Here is a 14,776-nt window from a genome sequence, read left to right as displayed (position 1 = left end):
GACTTCCTAGACAAAGGCCAGGAGCATTCTGGGAGTTCTTGAGAGCTAGTCTGTGGGTAGGGGTCTGAGATGTGGGGTGGTGACCGGGGCAGGAAGGAGGCAAAGTCTGAACGAATGTGGGGCCAGAGAGCCACCTAGCGGCTCCCTCACCTCTGCACACCCAGGCACCAGGCTAGGGCGCTTCAAGCATGCTCCAAAGAAGGAAGGCAGAAGCAGGGTGTCTGTTTTGGTGCTTTATTTACTCTGTTCCTCAGCCCGCCGTCCTCTCCCCGAGGATAAGAACACCAGAATGACCTGATCTGAGGTCACCCAGCCTGGACTGGAGCCCAGGGTTCCACAGCGACTCAGTCGGGGTAACTATGAAACAGTTGGTAGCTGGGCTCAAGGCTGGGCTCCTCGGGAAAGTTGGGTGAGCACGGGGAAAGAACCTGCGGGACTGACAGAGAGGCTGAGAAGAGAAGGTTGAGTGCAGTGTCTGGGTTGTACCTATCCACTGGAATGGCAATTGCACCATGTCTCCTGCGCTTAGAGACTACCTCAGGAGGCAGTTCAGGCGGGAAGGAGAAAGCCACAAGAGAAGCATGATGAAAACGTACTTCATGCTTGGGAACAGCTGCCTCCAAAGCTAGCAAAACCCCAGGGCAAGTCTGGAGCTAAGTCTCCAACCAGCGGCTCCAGCGGAGGGTTGCAGGCTCTGCTGTGGTCCTGGGGGCAGTCACAGAATATTCCCCAGCAGGCTCCAATACACTCCATACCCAGGGCCTGTATTTGCATAAACAGTTCAGCAGAACCAACTTATGACCTTTTTGTAGCAAAAGTGGTACCAGTGTAGGGCCAAGTGCATGGCACTCTCCTGTGAAGGGCACTCAAAGGCGCTAAAGAGCCAAGAGGAACCCGCCGAACAGTGGGAGCACAGCCTCTAGGGTCACATAATTCCAGGGATCTTGAGCTGGGTGTGTGCCTAGGTCATTTGCTGTGACAGGTGCAGGGCTCAGCCATGGCGGTAGTGGTGGGGATGGCGGCTGTGCTCTTCCCTGGGCCCCAGAACTCTGGGGTTCCAGGAATGTTTCTCCTTCTTTTTTGACCTGTGGGGAGATAGGGAACGAGGCAGGAAAAGGCCTTTAGGGAACAGCACCACTGAGATGGGAAAGCCAACTGAGGTAGCTGCAGGGAAGATCCACAGGGGGAGACAGGAAGGGGCCCTGTATGTACAGGCACAGTGCAAAAAGGGGACCCCTCAGGACTACTGTAGCCCTTCGTGAGAAGACAGGAAATATACTTAGAAGCCTTCTCTAAGGTCTGGGAATCAGAAATGAAGAGGAGGACTCCAGATAGATACCTCTACCATTCAGGGTCACAATGCATTCAAATCCCTCCCAGCTGTTAACAACCTCCCCATCCCTTCACACACACACACACACACACACACACACACACACACGATTCCCACACCTCCTCTTCAGTGCCTTGTCTCCAAAGAAGTGGCTGAAGATGAAATCCTCAAAGTCATCCACTTCATCATCATCACCCATCTGCTGCAATGCCACCTCCTCCAGGCTGTCCTCCAGGGCATCCACAAAGTCCCGGAAGCGAAGACGGTCATGCCTGAAGATGCCATCTTCTCCAAAGTAGGCAGGTGAAAGGGGCAGCTCTTTGGTCAGTTGCCCAGCCCAGGGCAGCCTCGCCAAGTATGCTCTCAGCACCGAGGCCAGCTCCTGTTGCCGCACAGGGGCTAGCTCGGTGCCAAAGAAGGCCAGGCCCTCCTGCCGAGCACAGTCAGCTATTCCTGAGCAACCCTGTGGGGGCCGGTACTTCCGTCTCAGCAGCTCCTCCCAGGAGGAGAGGGGGTCAGGACTATTGTCTTTCCCCCAAGAATGCTTCAGCCTTTCTCCAGAGTGGGTGTTCCCATTTTTTCTAGAGTGTATCTTGGGATCCTGTCGCTTGCCATCTTTCCTGTCCCCCAATTCTTCCACCCTGGGTTTGTCCTCTTTCCATCTCTTTGTTGGTTCCCTGTCCTCATCCCTCCAGCTCCTCCTCCTCTCCTGGCCAGACTCCTCCTTCCCATGCTTCCAGTGCTCAGCCTTCTGGTCCCTCGGCCCACCATGCCATTTCTCCTTCCTTTTCCACTCCCTGGAATTCTGGAAGTGGGGCTTCTTCTGGTACCAGGCCTCAGAGTTGTTGGCAGGAATGCCAGTGTTGTGACCCCAATTTTCTAGGTCTTGCAATGTCTGGGCCAACATGTGACCAAGTTCCGCCAGGCCAGCATGAGCTGGGGCTCCGTGGCCAGCATTCTGCAAGCCCCTCTGTAAGTCATGGTGCACAGAACCCAGCAACCGCCTCTGCCTTTGCAGCTCCTGCCTTAGGGCCTGGGCTTCAGCTTCTAGCTGTTTATGCTGCTCTGATAAGCTGGGGTCTGTCTCCTGCCCCTTGTGGCCTTGCTCTTTGGTGGTTTTGTCACCTGGGCGTCCACCCCAGTTGAGACACACCCCATCTACACCCCGGACACAGTTAGCCTCTAGGCCTTGAAGTCGGGCCCTTAGCTGCTGTAGTTCTGATTCTAGGGCCTGATGGGAGGCCTTGCCCTGCTCCAGGGCCTCCCGGAGCCGGGCATTCTCCTCTTCCAGCCCCTGTGGCTGATGCAACAGGCTCTGAAGCTCTTCTTTCTGAGCCTAGAATATAGTTAGGAACAGAAGAAAACAGGAGTCCTTGTCAGGGTGGGCACAATGCCTTCTACCCCAATTCTATTCTATTCGAGTGGGCAGGGGCTAGCTCTGTGGGGAGAGAGACTGCTTACAGTCTGCAGTGCCCTGGATTTCAGCCCCAGTGCTGCCCTGGACAGCCAGAGGGGCTTCCCCTTTTCTCCACCCCTAACCTGAGCCACTTCCTGAGATGGTTAAATTCCACCCCAGCATCTGCGTCCTTACACAAACATGTACTTTTGAGACCCAGCACAGCCCACATCTAGCTCTCCCCGCCCCACTCCCACCTCCTGCATCTAGAACGGGTACTGTCCATTGACCCTAGCACACAGCACGTTCTTCAGATGTTCCGGGAAGACCCCAGCCGTCAATCAGAGGTGGCCTGCCATGTAGGCAAGCACACCAGCCCTGCCAGACCTTAGCAGGTGGGAGGGAGAAACACCTGACTTCATCTTGACTACGGTGGTGAAAGGGTGAGGCTCAAGGGTCAGACGAGCAGGAAAAACTTCTGGGGGAGCCCCACTAGGACATATGCCTGGTAAAGGTGGCCAGATGAACCCCTCCCTCTTGCCAGGGCCCACCTGCAGCTGGGCCTGCAGCAGTCGGATATCCTGGTTCTCCTTGGCCAGCCTGTCCAGCAGAAGCCCCATGCTCTGCAGGCTGGGACTACTGTCTGCTGGTACTGAGGCCTGCAGCTGCTCAAGCTCATCCTGAGGGCACAAGAGCAGCCAATCCATGCTTCCTCCCAGGCAGTGCAAGCCAGCTGCTCCCCACCAGGCCCCACACACCTATGGAAAACCCATACATACCTGCCTGCTGCCCACAGTATCTACCAACTCGGTCTCTGGCCCGGTATCTGGAAAGACTTGCAACTCTGCTTCTTCCACGGAACCTGTGGGTAAGTAAACCTCTGAATCCAGGCCCATGATCTGCAGAGCCCATCACACCTCTCTCAGTCACCCCTCCTTCCCTGAACACACATCTGCTGAGCTAAAGGGACAAACGTCATCCTGAACAGTTGACAAGGTCAACAACCGAGAAATAATATGCTTACCTGAGGAGTACTCCCCATAGAGACTCCCATCACCACCACAGAGAGCAAGCCAGGACCTCTGCTACTCCCCTGAACAGTTTACCTGGGGAGCACTCCCTATACAGTCTCCTATCACCACCATAGAAAGCCAGGACCTGCCTACTCCCCTGAACAGCTTACCTGGGGAGCACTCCCCATACAGTCTCCCATCACCACCACAGAGAGCCAGGACCTGTCTACTCCCCTGAACAGCTTACCTGAGAATCACTCCCCATACAGACTCCCATCACCACCTCAGAGAGCCAGGACCTGCCTACTCCCCTGAACAGCTTACCTGGGGAGCACTCCCCATACAGACACCCATCACCACCACAGAGAGCAAGTCAGGACCTCTGCCTACTCCCCTGAACAGCTTACCTGGGGAGCACTCCCCATTCAGACATCCATCACCACCCACAGAGAGCAAGCCAGGACCTCTGCCTACTCTCCTGAACAGCTTACCTGGGGAGCACTCCCCATACAGACACCCATCACCATCACAGAGAGCAAGCCAGGACCTCTGCCTACTGTCCTGAACAGCTTACCTGGGGAGCACTCCCCATATAGTCTCCTATCACCACCATAGAGAGCCAGGACCTGCCTACTCCCCTGAACAGCTTACCTGGGGAGCACTCCCCATACAGTCTCCCATCACCACCACAGAGAGCCAGGACCTGTCTACTCCCCTGAACAGCTTACCTGGGGAGCACTCCCCATACAGTCTCCTATCACCACCATAGACAGCCAGGACCTGCCTACTTCCCTGAACAGCTTACCTGGGGAGCACTCCCCATACAGTCTCCTATCACCACCATAGAGAGCCAGGACCTGCCTACTCCCCTGAACAGCTTACCTGGGGAGCACTCCCCATACAGTCTCCCATCACCACCCACAGAGAACAAGACAGGACCTGCCTACTCCCCTGAACAGCTTACCTGGGGAGCACTCCCCATACAGTCTCCCATCACCACCCACAGAGAACAAGTCAGGACCTGCCTACTCACCAGTTTCAGGCTCCAACAGCATACCTGAAGGTGAAGACAGTCTGATGAGGCTCTCAGGGAAGCAGAGGGAGGTAAGAAAGGCCAGGGTAGCAGACCGGAGGCCCTAGCCAGGAGTACTACTCACCAGAGAACAGGAGGATCCCCAGGCCTAGAAGAACCAGGGCCCCCAGGAGACACATGTTGAGGGAGATGCCCAGCTCGCCTCCTACACCCTTGCCCTTGGCCTGGTCCTCCATCTCCACAGGTACAGGGTGGGCTGAGCTGGGCTCCCGGCCCCTCCGTCTCCGCACACCCTCAACATCCACGTCAGTGTCATCATCACTGCTGGAGCAGTGGTACTCTTTCCAGACTGGAGGAAGGGAAGGGGACAGGAGAGCAGTGAGGAGAAGGACTGCACAGGAAGCTCAGCCCTGGTCACAGGGAAGGCACACCAAGACTGCCCACTTCAGCCTGGGTACTGACTGACTGCCCTATCCAGTCTAAAGGAAAAAGACTGTCCTTTTGTCTACAAGAGCCTCTTCCTGCCTGAAGCCATCCTCCTCCTCCCCTCTCCATCCCACATCTCCACCTCATGGCCTCCATAGTCTTCTCTCTTCACAGTCTCTGCCTGACTCCTGCAGCTGCCCCCTGCCCCCTGCCCCCTGCCCCCTGCCCCGTGGCCCCAGGTCTCTTCCTCCCCTCTCCTGTCACCTCTGCCACTGCCTGGGACAGACCTTGGACTAGCCCCACTCTCTGTTGACGCCAAAGCTTCCTCCTGCCTGCTATATGCGCAAAACTCTTCTCAAATGGCACCTCAACTACATCTCTGCCTCTCCTGCATTCTTTCTTTTGGGGGGAGGGCGGGGAGGAGTTCAAGGTAGGATTTCTTTGTGTGCAGCCCAGGCTCGCCTCAAACTCGCAGAGATTCACCTGTCTCTGTCTCCCTAGTCTTGGGATTAATGGTGAGCGCCACCACCGCCCTGAAACCTCTCCCTCATTCCTACCTACCCCCTGACTAAGCTCCTCCCCCACTCCTTCTGGACTGGCTGAGTGGTGAGTCTTTCTGCATCCCTCATGTTCTCATTTTCCTCTGGCTCAGTCCAGCCAGCTTCTTACGAAGTCCCTGAGCCTCCGGCCTTCCCACAGACAGCAGAAGCAAAGGACTCTGGAAGTGAAGGGTATGGTCTAGAACTGTGCTTCTCAACCCGTGGGCTGCAACCCTTTGGGGGTCAAATGACCTTTTCGTAGGGGTCATATATCAGAAATCCTGCTTGTCAGATATTTACATTATGATTCATAACAGTAAGAAAATTACAGTTATGAAGTAGCAACAAAATAATTTTATAGCTAGGTGGTAGTGGTGCATGCCTTTAATCCCAGCACTGGAGAGGCAGAGGTGGGCGGATCTCTGTGAGTTTGAGGCCAGCCTGGGCTACAGAGTGAGTTCCAGGACAGCCAGGGCTACACAGAGAAAAGTATGGTTGGGGTCACACAACATGAGGAATTGTACTAAAGAGCTGTAGTGTTGGGAAGGCTGGGAACCAAGAAAAGAGGACACAATCCATCAGATACAGACCGTCATTAAGGCGGCCTAACTCCTGAGCCTCAGTGTTCTGGGGTGAGAACAAGGAAAAGGGCAGAAGGTGCCAGGCTTAGGGCCTGGGCCTCCTCACACACTTCCCAGTAGTGAGGCCTGTACCTTCTAGTTATTTTTATTTTTTGCTTGTTTGTGTTTGTTTTTTTTTTTTTTTTTTCGAGACAGGGTTTCTCTGTACTTTTGGAACCTGTCCTGGAACTTGTTCTGTAGATCAGGCTGGCCTTGAACTCACATAATCCTCCTGCCTCTGCCTCCCCTAGTGCAGGGATTAAAGGTGCACCGCCACCGCCTGGTTTATTTTTAAATTTTTCATGTGTTTATCAAATGTATGACTGCTTTGCCTGCATGTATTTCAGTGCACCATGTGATGCCCGTGGAAGTCAGAATGGGGAATCGGGTCCATGGGAACTGGAGTTACAGATGGTTGTGAGCTGCCAAGTGGGTGCTGAAACTGAGCGCAGGTCCTCTGGAAGGGCAGCCAGTGCTCTCAACTGCTGAGCCATCTCTCCACCGCCCCTTCCCACACTTTCTAAAAGGGGGGAAACAGGAGGCAAGAAGGGTACTGACCTGCTCTGGGACTCGCAGGCAGGTTCTGTGGAGGACTCTCATTCTCCAGCTCCTGTGTGTCTGGTCCCAGGCTTGTTACCACAGGAGTCTCCTCCTGCAAATCTTCCTGGACCAGTGTGTCTCCAGGGCCCTCCATTCCAGCATCATCACGTTCCAGAGTGCCCTGATGTGGGTACAGCTATGAGAAGTGCTCTCCCCACTTTCCTCCCATCCCCAGTGACGTCCCTCACCTTGGCCTTGGTCTCCTCAGGCAGTTCATCCTGGGGCGCTTCCTTCTGGGAAAGTATCCCTGTGGTGGAAGAGGAAGCCCAGAAAAGCCCATTGCCCTAAAGTGAACCTCACTGTAGCCCTGTAGCAGCCACAGGCCCCAACCACTTCGTATTGTGGGAGCTCATAAACCGAGATTAGCAAGCAAATAGCCTAAGTGATCGCCCTCGCCCCAACTAAAAGGAAGCCCCCAAAGACAGAAGACGGTTTATACCCTACCCTCCACAAGGCCCTATTACCTTCTCCATCCAAGGTCCCAGCTAGTTCTTTGTCATCTGCCTTGGAGGGGTCCAAAAGGGCCTGGGAGGCTCCCTCAGATTCTGGGTCCATCCTGGGTTCTGGGCCCAGAGTCTCCACCGGCAAATTCTATTGGGAGGGAGGTGAGTACTAGCACACTTTGTTGGGACAGCAGATGAGAACAGTGCCCTGATGGACAGCAGATGAGAACAGTGCCCTGATGGACAGCAGATGAGAACAGTGCCCTGATGGACAGCAGATCAGAACAGTGCCCTGATGGACAGCAGATGAGAACAGTGCCCTGATGGACAGCAGATCAGAACAGTGCCCTGATGGACAGCAGATCAGAACAGTGCCCTGATGGACAGCAGATCAGAACAGTGCCCTGATGGACAGCAGATGAGAACAGTGCCCTGATGGACAGCAGATCAGAACAGTGCCCTGATGGACAGCAGATCAGAACAGTGCCCTGATGGGACAGCAGATGAGAACAGTGCCCTGATGGGACAGCAGATCAGAACAGTGCCCTGATGGACAGCAGATCAGAACAGTGCCCTGATGGACAGCAGATCAGAACAGTGCCCTGATGGAGCTGAGGGGCTAGCTGCCCTCAGACACCTCAGACTAGACCTCAAAACTAGGGCCTGTACCACCCTAGAGCTAGAACCAAAGTGTCTCTTCCACTCAGCAGCTACCTAACCTTCCTCACTACTCCAGCGGCCAGGTTTCCATGAAATCGCAGCCTTGAGCAAGGATCTGGGACCAGGGGATTAGCAGACCTGACAGAGGTTAATGGTACCTGGTGTCCTTACCCCTATCATCAGCGCTGCCCTCCCCATGAGCCAAAAACCCAATCCGGACCCAGACCAGGGGTACAGTTACGTTCTCACTGGCACCCCCGAAGCTGTCCTTGCTTCTGCCCAACCACACATCCATCTTCTGAGTTCTCTGCCCTTTCCCATCGGCCTATGCTGCCCTGACAGCTATCTCTAACAGCTACTGGCAGAAGCCTAAGTTCCTCCAGTCACAGGCAGCCTGACCCCATGGTGCTGGCTCACAGCCTGGCCCTTTAGCTCTGACTACTCAGCTTGGCCGACTTTTCTCTGCATATAACTCCTTGGCACCCCATCTAGGGCTCCGCTCTTCCTCCAGGAATAATTCTTTGTTTTAATCTCTCCTCTCCCTCTGCTGTGTGTGTGCCTGCACTGATGTGTGCACCAGGCACGCATGCATACCACAGTATGAGTGCAGAGGCAAGAAGTCAACCTCAGCCAGGTGTTACAACACATACCTTTAATCCCAGCTCTCAGGAGGCAGAGGCAGAGACAGATGAGTCTGCAAATTTCAGGCCAGCCTGATCTACATAGCAAGTTACAGGTCAGCCAGTGCTACACAGCAAGACTGTGTCTCAAAGAAAAGAGATAACTTGGGAACCGGCCCTTAACTTCCACCTCTTTTGGGATGAATCTCTTTACTCTCTGCTGTGCTTGCAGACTAGCTGGCCCTTGGGCTCTAAGGATTCTCCTGTTTCCAACTCCTGTCACGTCATAGGAGCAGCACCAAGGTCACAAACCTGTCCTACCATGTCCAATGTTAGTGTGTGTGCGGGATCTGGACTCAGGGTCTCACATTTATATGGCAAGTGCTTTACCGACTGAGCCATCTCCCCAGCCCTCCGAAAATGAGTAGATGATAGATAGGCAGATAAACAGACAGATAGATAGAAAGGTCTCAGAATCACAGAGAGACACCTGCCTGTGCCTTCTGAGAGCTGTTAAAAGTATGCACCACATGGGAGAGATGGCTCAGCAGTTAAGAGCATGGACTGCTCTTCCAGAGGACCTGAGTTCAATTCCCAGCACCCACATGGTGACTGACAACCATCTGTAATGGGATCTGATTCCTTCTTCTTGTGTTCTGGAAGACAGGTCACTCATATACATAAAATAAATATTTTTTAAAAAGTATGCACCACCATACCCGGCTCAAGAATAATTTTGGCGTCAGTATATTTCTTTGCAAGTCACAAATCACAGTTTTCTCTGGGTCACCCATGCAAGGCAAGGATTACAATTCTGTTTTTTTTGTGGAGGGTGGACAGGTGAAACCTGGCCCAGGTCCCTAGATGTCAGCAAAGGCACCATGAAAGGAGACCAGGGTTTACTGAGCACAGAGCCTATTTCTCCCTCTCCCTCCCCCACCCCTCCTCTCTCTCTTGGTTTTTCGAGACAGGGTTTCTCTGTAGCTTTAAAGCCTGTCCTGGAACTAGCTCTTGTAGACCAGGCTGGTCTCAAACTCACAGAGATCCACTCGCCTGCCTCTGCCTCTGCTGGGATTAAAGGCGTGCGCCACCACCGCCCAGCCACAGAGCCTATTTCAGTCCCTGCCAGTGATCACTGCCCTTGTGCTGGGCTCCAGGGTCATTGTTGAGGTCAATTTCTCAACCCTGTTAAGCTCCTTAAGAGAACCTCAGCTGGGCGGTGGTGGCGCACGCCTTTAATCCCAGCACTTGGGAGGCAGAGGCAGGCAGATCTCTGGGAGTTCGAGGCCAGTCTGGTCTACAAGAGCTAGTTCTGGGACGGGCTCCAAAGCTACAGAGAAACCCTGTCTCGAAAAACCAAAAAAAAAAAAGAGAGAGAGAGAGAGAACCTCAAACTCAACATATCTAAATGGAGCTCTGTGTCCTCCCTAGCTATTGTTTTGATTGTTATTTATTTTTAGTTAATTTATTGATACAAGGTTTCATTTTCTATCCCTGCTATTTAGCCAAAGGATAATCCTGAACTCCTGCCTCCAGCTCCCAAGTAGTGGGACCACAGCTTGCTCCACCATGCCTAGTTCCTCCTAGTGGTCCTAAGGAAGTCTCTGAGATCCCACTGACACAATCCTCATCACACCTCTCTAGCTTCTAGTCCCCAACCCACCAGCCCTCCTCCCTTTTTGGTGGCATTAGGAGCCCTCTGGTTTCCTGCCACATGGAAGGCTGCAAGAGCTTTGGAAGCACTGTCTCCTGCTCCTACCCAGCTACACAGAAGCTTGGTCCCCTGCACTTGGCACTGAGCGTTGGGCTACTCTCCAGCTCAGCAGCTCTGCACGGTTGGCTCTTTAGGAGACACCTGTGCTGGCTAATTCTATGTCAACCTGATATGGGCTAGAGTGATCTGGGAGGACCCCAACTGAGGAAACGCCTCCAGGCCAGACTGTAGGCAAACCTGTAGAGCTTTTTCTTAATTAGTGATTGAGGGTGAAGTCCCAGCCCATTGTGGGTGGAACCATCCGTGGGCGGGTGGTCCTGAGTTCTATAAGAAAGCAGGCTGAGGGGCTGGAGAGATGGCTCAGTGGTTAAGAGCACTGGCTGCTCTTCTAGAGGTCGTGAGTTCAATTCCCAGCAACCACATGGTGGCTCACAACCACCTGTAATGAGCCCTCTTCTAGCACGTGGGCATACATGGAGGCAGAGTGTTGTATACTAAATAAATAAATAAATCTTAAAAATAAAAAAAAAAAAACAAAAAACAGGGTGAGAAGCCATGAGGGTGAGCCAGTAAGCAGTACCCTCCAAGGCCTCTGCATCAGCTCCTGCCTCCAGGTTCCGGCCCTGACTTCCCTCAGTGATGGACTGCTACCTGAAGGATAAGCTGAAATAAACCCTTCTGTCCCCAGGTTGCTTTGGTCATGCTGTTTCTTCACAACCACAGCTGATGCCTCATCCACCCTTCTGGGGCTCCTAGGCTCTGGTCTGCAGCATTTTGACATGGACTACAGAGGTCTCCTCCTTACCCTAAAGCTCTTCAGTCTCCTCAACATGGCTCCCCTTTGTCACCTCATGACCTTACTCTTGCCGGTCACTCTCTCAGCTTACCCATCTGGTTCCTTCTTCCCAGGTGTGGCCCAAGCCCCAACACCAGAGCTCTGTTCCAGGTCTCCTCCCTGCCACTGGAGCCCATAAGAGCCAACAGAGGCAATGCAAATGACCATGGGTACCAATAAAACAGGACAGATCCAGAAAGTAGTGCCGGGAGCCAAACCACCCAGGACTGTCTCAGAGGCTCTGACGAAAGAACAAAGGAAACTTTAGTTCTATGACCATGAGCAGCCTTGGCAAGACTGGTCTAGGGCTGAAGACAGTGCCTCGAAGGAACCAAGGTCTTGGGACCCAATTCACCCCCTAGACTGTGGTTACCAGTCCTAAGGCTGAGGTATCCTGTGCTCTTTGCTAACATTGTCTGATTTAGCTCTTTGCTGACCTTGGCCATTTTCCCCTGTACGTAGTAAGATGCTGTACTTCTTAATAAAGTCACGTGGCAGAGACAAGACCTCCTAGTCCCAGCTATTGCTTTTGACTTATTCCTCAGTCCCCGGTCCTCGCACGCAACACCTCACCATTCAGGACCTTTCTTCTTGCAGGTCAAAGCAGCCCCCCACCCCCAGAGTCCCCCTCTCATGTAGTTACCAGGCCCACTGTTCCTACCTCAGAGCCAGTAAGCACCCAGCTATTATCTGAGTCTGGGCAGGAAGAGGTCATAGCTGTGGAGGTCCAGGGTTGCTAGAGTGGCCACCTGCAGAGAAAAGCTCTCTTAAGAATAGGAGTTCCGCGGCTGGGGAGATGGCTCAGCGGTTAAGAGCACCACATGGCAGCTCACGAATATCTGTAACACTGGATCCAGGAGATCTGACACCCTCACAGACACGCAGGCGAGACACCAATGCACATAAAATAAAAATAAATCTTAAAAATAAATACATAAAATTTAAAAGGAGCAGGGCTGAGGAGGGAGTTCCTGTGAGGGAGGCAGACCAAGGCGCCTCCAAAACCCAGGTCAGTTCAGTCCTTCTGCCCCATCCCATGCCTTCCTGGCAGTGTTCGCCTTGCTAAAAGCCACAGGAAGCTGCCTCTTAAGGATCCACAGGGCCTTGGGAACCGGCACTGACCTTGAAAGTTCAAAGAGGTCAAAGGACTGAAAAGTCCAAACCTCTAGTGTTCTGGTCAGAGGGGAGGAATCTCAGAGAGGCTGACTGACTAGCCTTCCTAAGGCCCAAGAGTGCCGGTACCCATCAGCCATCAATCCTCCACGCATTCATTCCTTGGGTTTAGGGCGGTAGGTAGGTCTCAACTTGTGGGTCACAACCACTGTATCCAGTATTTACATTACATTTCACAACAGTTGCAAAATTACAGTGACCTGTGTTAAAGGGTCACAAAAGTTGAGAACCACTGCTTTAGGGGTTCTCAGCACTGGCTGTGCAAGGCTCAGCTAAGACTGCTAAAGTGAGAGGGCCCAGGCACGACCAGGCAGGAAGCTTTCTAATACTACAGCTCTGGAAGAGCTAAATCCACCTGGATTACATCTGGTCACCTTCCTTTCTGCTTTCTCTCCACCTTAAATTCTGATCAGAGTCTGATCTCAGGGATCTTGAAAGCCACTGAGGGGAAGAAGGATTTGTGACAATTATCATCCATAAATCACATTCAAATTTGCAACAAAAAGGAGCAGGGGTCTGGGACTCTGTCCTGTCCCTTGCTAATCAGTTTGGAGGGCAGCTGGGGTTAAGGTATCTCACACACACACACACACACACACACACACACTTCCAAATCACAGCGTAAAGCAAACTGTGCCCTTGGGCTAGGGAGTTGCAATGGGGATCAGAAATGAGGACAGAATGACAGACAAGCTGAGCCACAGAGTCCTAGTCGGTGGTCAGAGACAGATAGTAACTGCCTCCCCAGGAGCAGAAAAGGCGGAACAGGAAGACAACTGTCCCGGAACACTGAGAAGGGGAAATGGGGTGGGGGGAGTCTGGAGTTCTCCCTTCAAAACGGGCTAAACGCTCGCTCCCTAAGCACTCAAGCTGGGTTTAAGTCCTTCGAGATGACCTTATAAGCTTCTGCAGCTCTTGCTAGTCAAGATTCAAGTTCAAGACAGGTAAAGGACACCTAATGGTGCCTTTCTCAGTGCTCGTGTCTCCTGGACACTGGCACCCATCCCATGGGGAGATGGATGATTGCAATGACTTCCCTATACCAGGTCCCAAAGAACAAGCTCCCCGTGCCCCACTTCTAGTGCCGTCCACACAGCCATCCTTGTTCAGCTTCTGTTCTCAGCCCCTCCCTCTACCGTCCTGACGTCCCAGCCCCAGCTGCTGTGTGTGACTGTTAACAGGTGGCCACAGGAAGGAAGTGGCAGCAGCTTGAGCAGAAGTCCCTGTTTATGCCTGGCTGTTTACAGCCTGCTCAGGTCCTCCAGAACTAAGCACCATGGCAACCAGGGTGATGTCAGACCCACTGTCTCCATGGAAACCTGCAATGGTATGGTATTTGGGTCAACAAGACAGACCTTCTGAAACCTAAGCAGGGGACTTCCTGGAACCCCTCACTTAGGGTCCCAAACCCCCGATACCAAAACGCATCTCTGCTCTCATAGGAAAGCCCTCTAAGAAACTGCCGCTGCTTAGCTGCCACCCTTCCCAGTTGAGTTTTCAGGGATCTTAGTCTTTGACCTCTAGGAAAGAAATCCACTCCTCGCTCTTCCTTTTCACTCAGGCAGGGATCAACAAAAGCGGCAGCCTTGTCGCTGACTTCTGTGGTCTGGATAAAACAGATAAGGGGGAGCGCTCCTCCTTTACACAACGCCCTGAAGTCTGGTTAGCAGCCTTCTCTGACCTTTAAAGGGAAGGACCTGGGACCACAAGAACTTGCCTGAGTTCCTGCTTCGGAATCATCTGTCTCCCTCCCTCCCCGCGCCTAGGTCCTGTGTTAGGCAGTGTGTGATCGCCAGGGGGGCGGGGTGCCCATTCCTTTTATACAGCCCTGCCCTCCTTCTTTATCTGGAAATAAAGTGGGGGTCTGCCGGCCCATCCCCACCTAGGGCTTTACCTGACCCAGCTCTCGCTTCAGTCTTCAGCTTAACTTGCGGCAACCTCCCCAGGTTTCCAGTCCAGGAAGAAAAAAAAAAAAAAAAAAAAGAGGGCAGTCACGTGGTTGGTGTTTGACCAGTGAAAAGTCGCCTTCCCCGCGGGGGTGGGGGAGTGGGGGGAACTTTTGACCAATAAAAGCTGGACTTGATCTCCAAGGGAGGGGAAAGAAGATCTACGCAGTTCTGGCCCCTTGGTTTATCTCTTGGTGGGCGACTTGTGGTCCCTAACAAACTAAAAATATATATATATATATTTTTTGGTGAAGACCTCCCCTCTTTTCTAAATGTTTAGTGTTTAGTAGGAAAACCTAAAACTGAAAGGTACTGATGATGAGATAGCAAGAACCAGGTGCCATGTTGGCCTCAGGATAGACAGAGACAGCTGCAGGATGGGGGATGGGGTCCGGTGCAAGTTGTGGGTTTAGAAATAACCCTCC

The 14,776-nt window shown here is 53.0% G+C and overlaps 1 protein-coding gene across 2 annotated transcripts; it reads right to left on the bottom strand.

Moving 5' to 3' along the window:
• Positions 1–225: 225 nt before the first annotated feature.
• Pbxip1 (PBX homeobox interacting protein 1) lies at positions 226–14,360 on the bottom strand. Of its 2 annotated transcripts, XM_057793639.1 has the most exons (11): positions 14,300–14,360; positions 11,894–11,981; positions 7,425–7,551; positions 7,149–7,207; positions 6,919–7,081; positions 4,900–5,124; positions 4,776–4,799; positions 3,509–3,591; positions 3,281–3,409; positions 1,453–2,669; positions 226–1,085 (listed from the first exon to the last, which is right to left on the bottom strand). In XM_057793639.1, exons 2-11 carry the CDS (start codon positions 11,945–11,947, stop codon positions 992–994), a joined length of 2,175 nt encoding a protein of 724 aa, XP_057649622.1. In that variant the 5' UTR covers positions 11,948–11,981; positions 14,300–14,360; the 3' UTR covers positions 226–991. The 2 variants fall into 2 exon arrangements, with proteins under 2 accessions (XP_057649622.1, XP_057649623.1); XM_057793640.1 differs by lacking the exon at positions 4,776–4,799.
• Positions 14,361–14,776: the final 416 nt, after the last annotated feature.

Source organism: Chionomys nivalis, chromosome 18 (genome assembly GCF_950005125.1).
Source record: "Chionomys nivalis chromosome 18, mChiNiv1.1, whole genome shotgun sequence".
Classification (NCBI taxonomy): domain Eukaryota; kingdom Metazoa; phylum Chordata; class Mammalia; order Rodentia; family Cricetidae; genus Chionomys; species Chionomys nivalis.
The sequence above is the reverse complement of the archived record's forward strand: the minus strand, read 5'-3'. Positions and strand labels throughout refer to the sequence as shown.

Bases quoted from the DNA above. Each gene is read 5' to 3' on its own strand.
- Pbxip1 (XM_057793639.1), bottom strand. From the start codon at position 11,947: ATGACCTCTTCCTGCCCAGACTCAGATAATAGCTGGGTGCTTACTGGC. The intron at 7,552-11,893 runs GTAGGAACAGTG...CCCTCCCAATAG, and splicing joins GGGTGCTTACTGGCTCTGAG to AATTTGCCGGTGGAGACTCT. The intron at 4,800-4,899 runs GTGAGTAGTACT...CTTCACCTTCAG, and splicing joins GGGGATCCTCCTGTTCTCTG to GTATGCTGTTGGAGCCTGAA.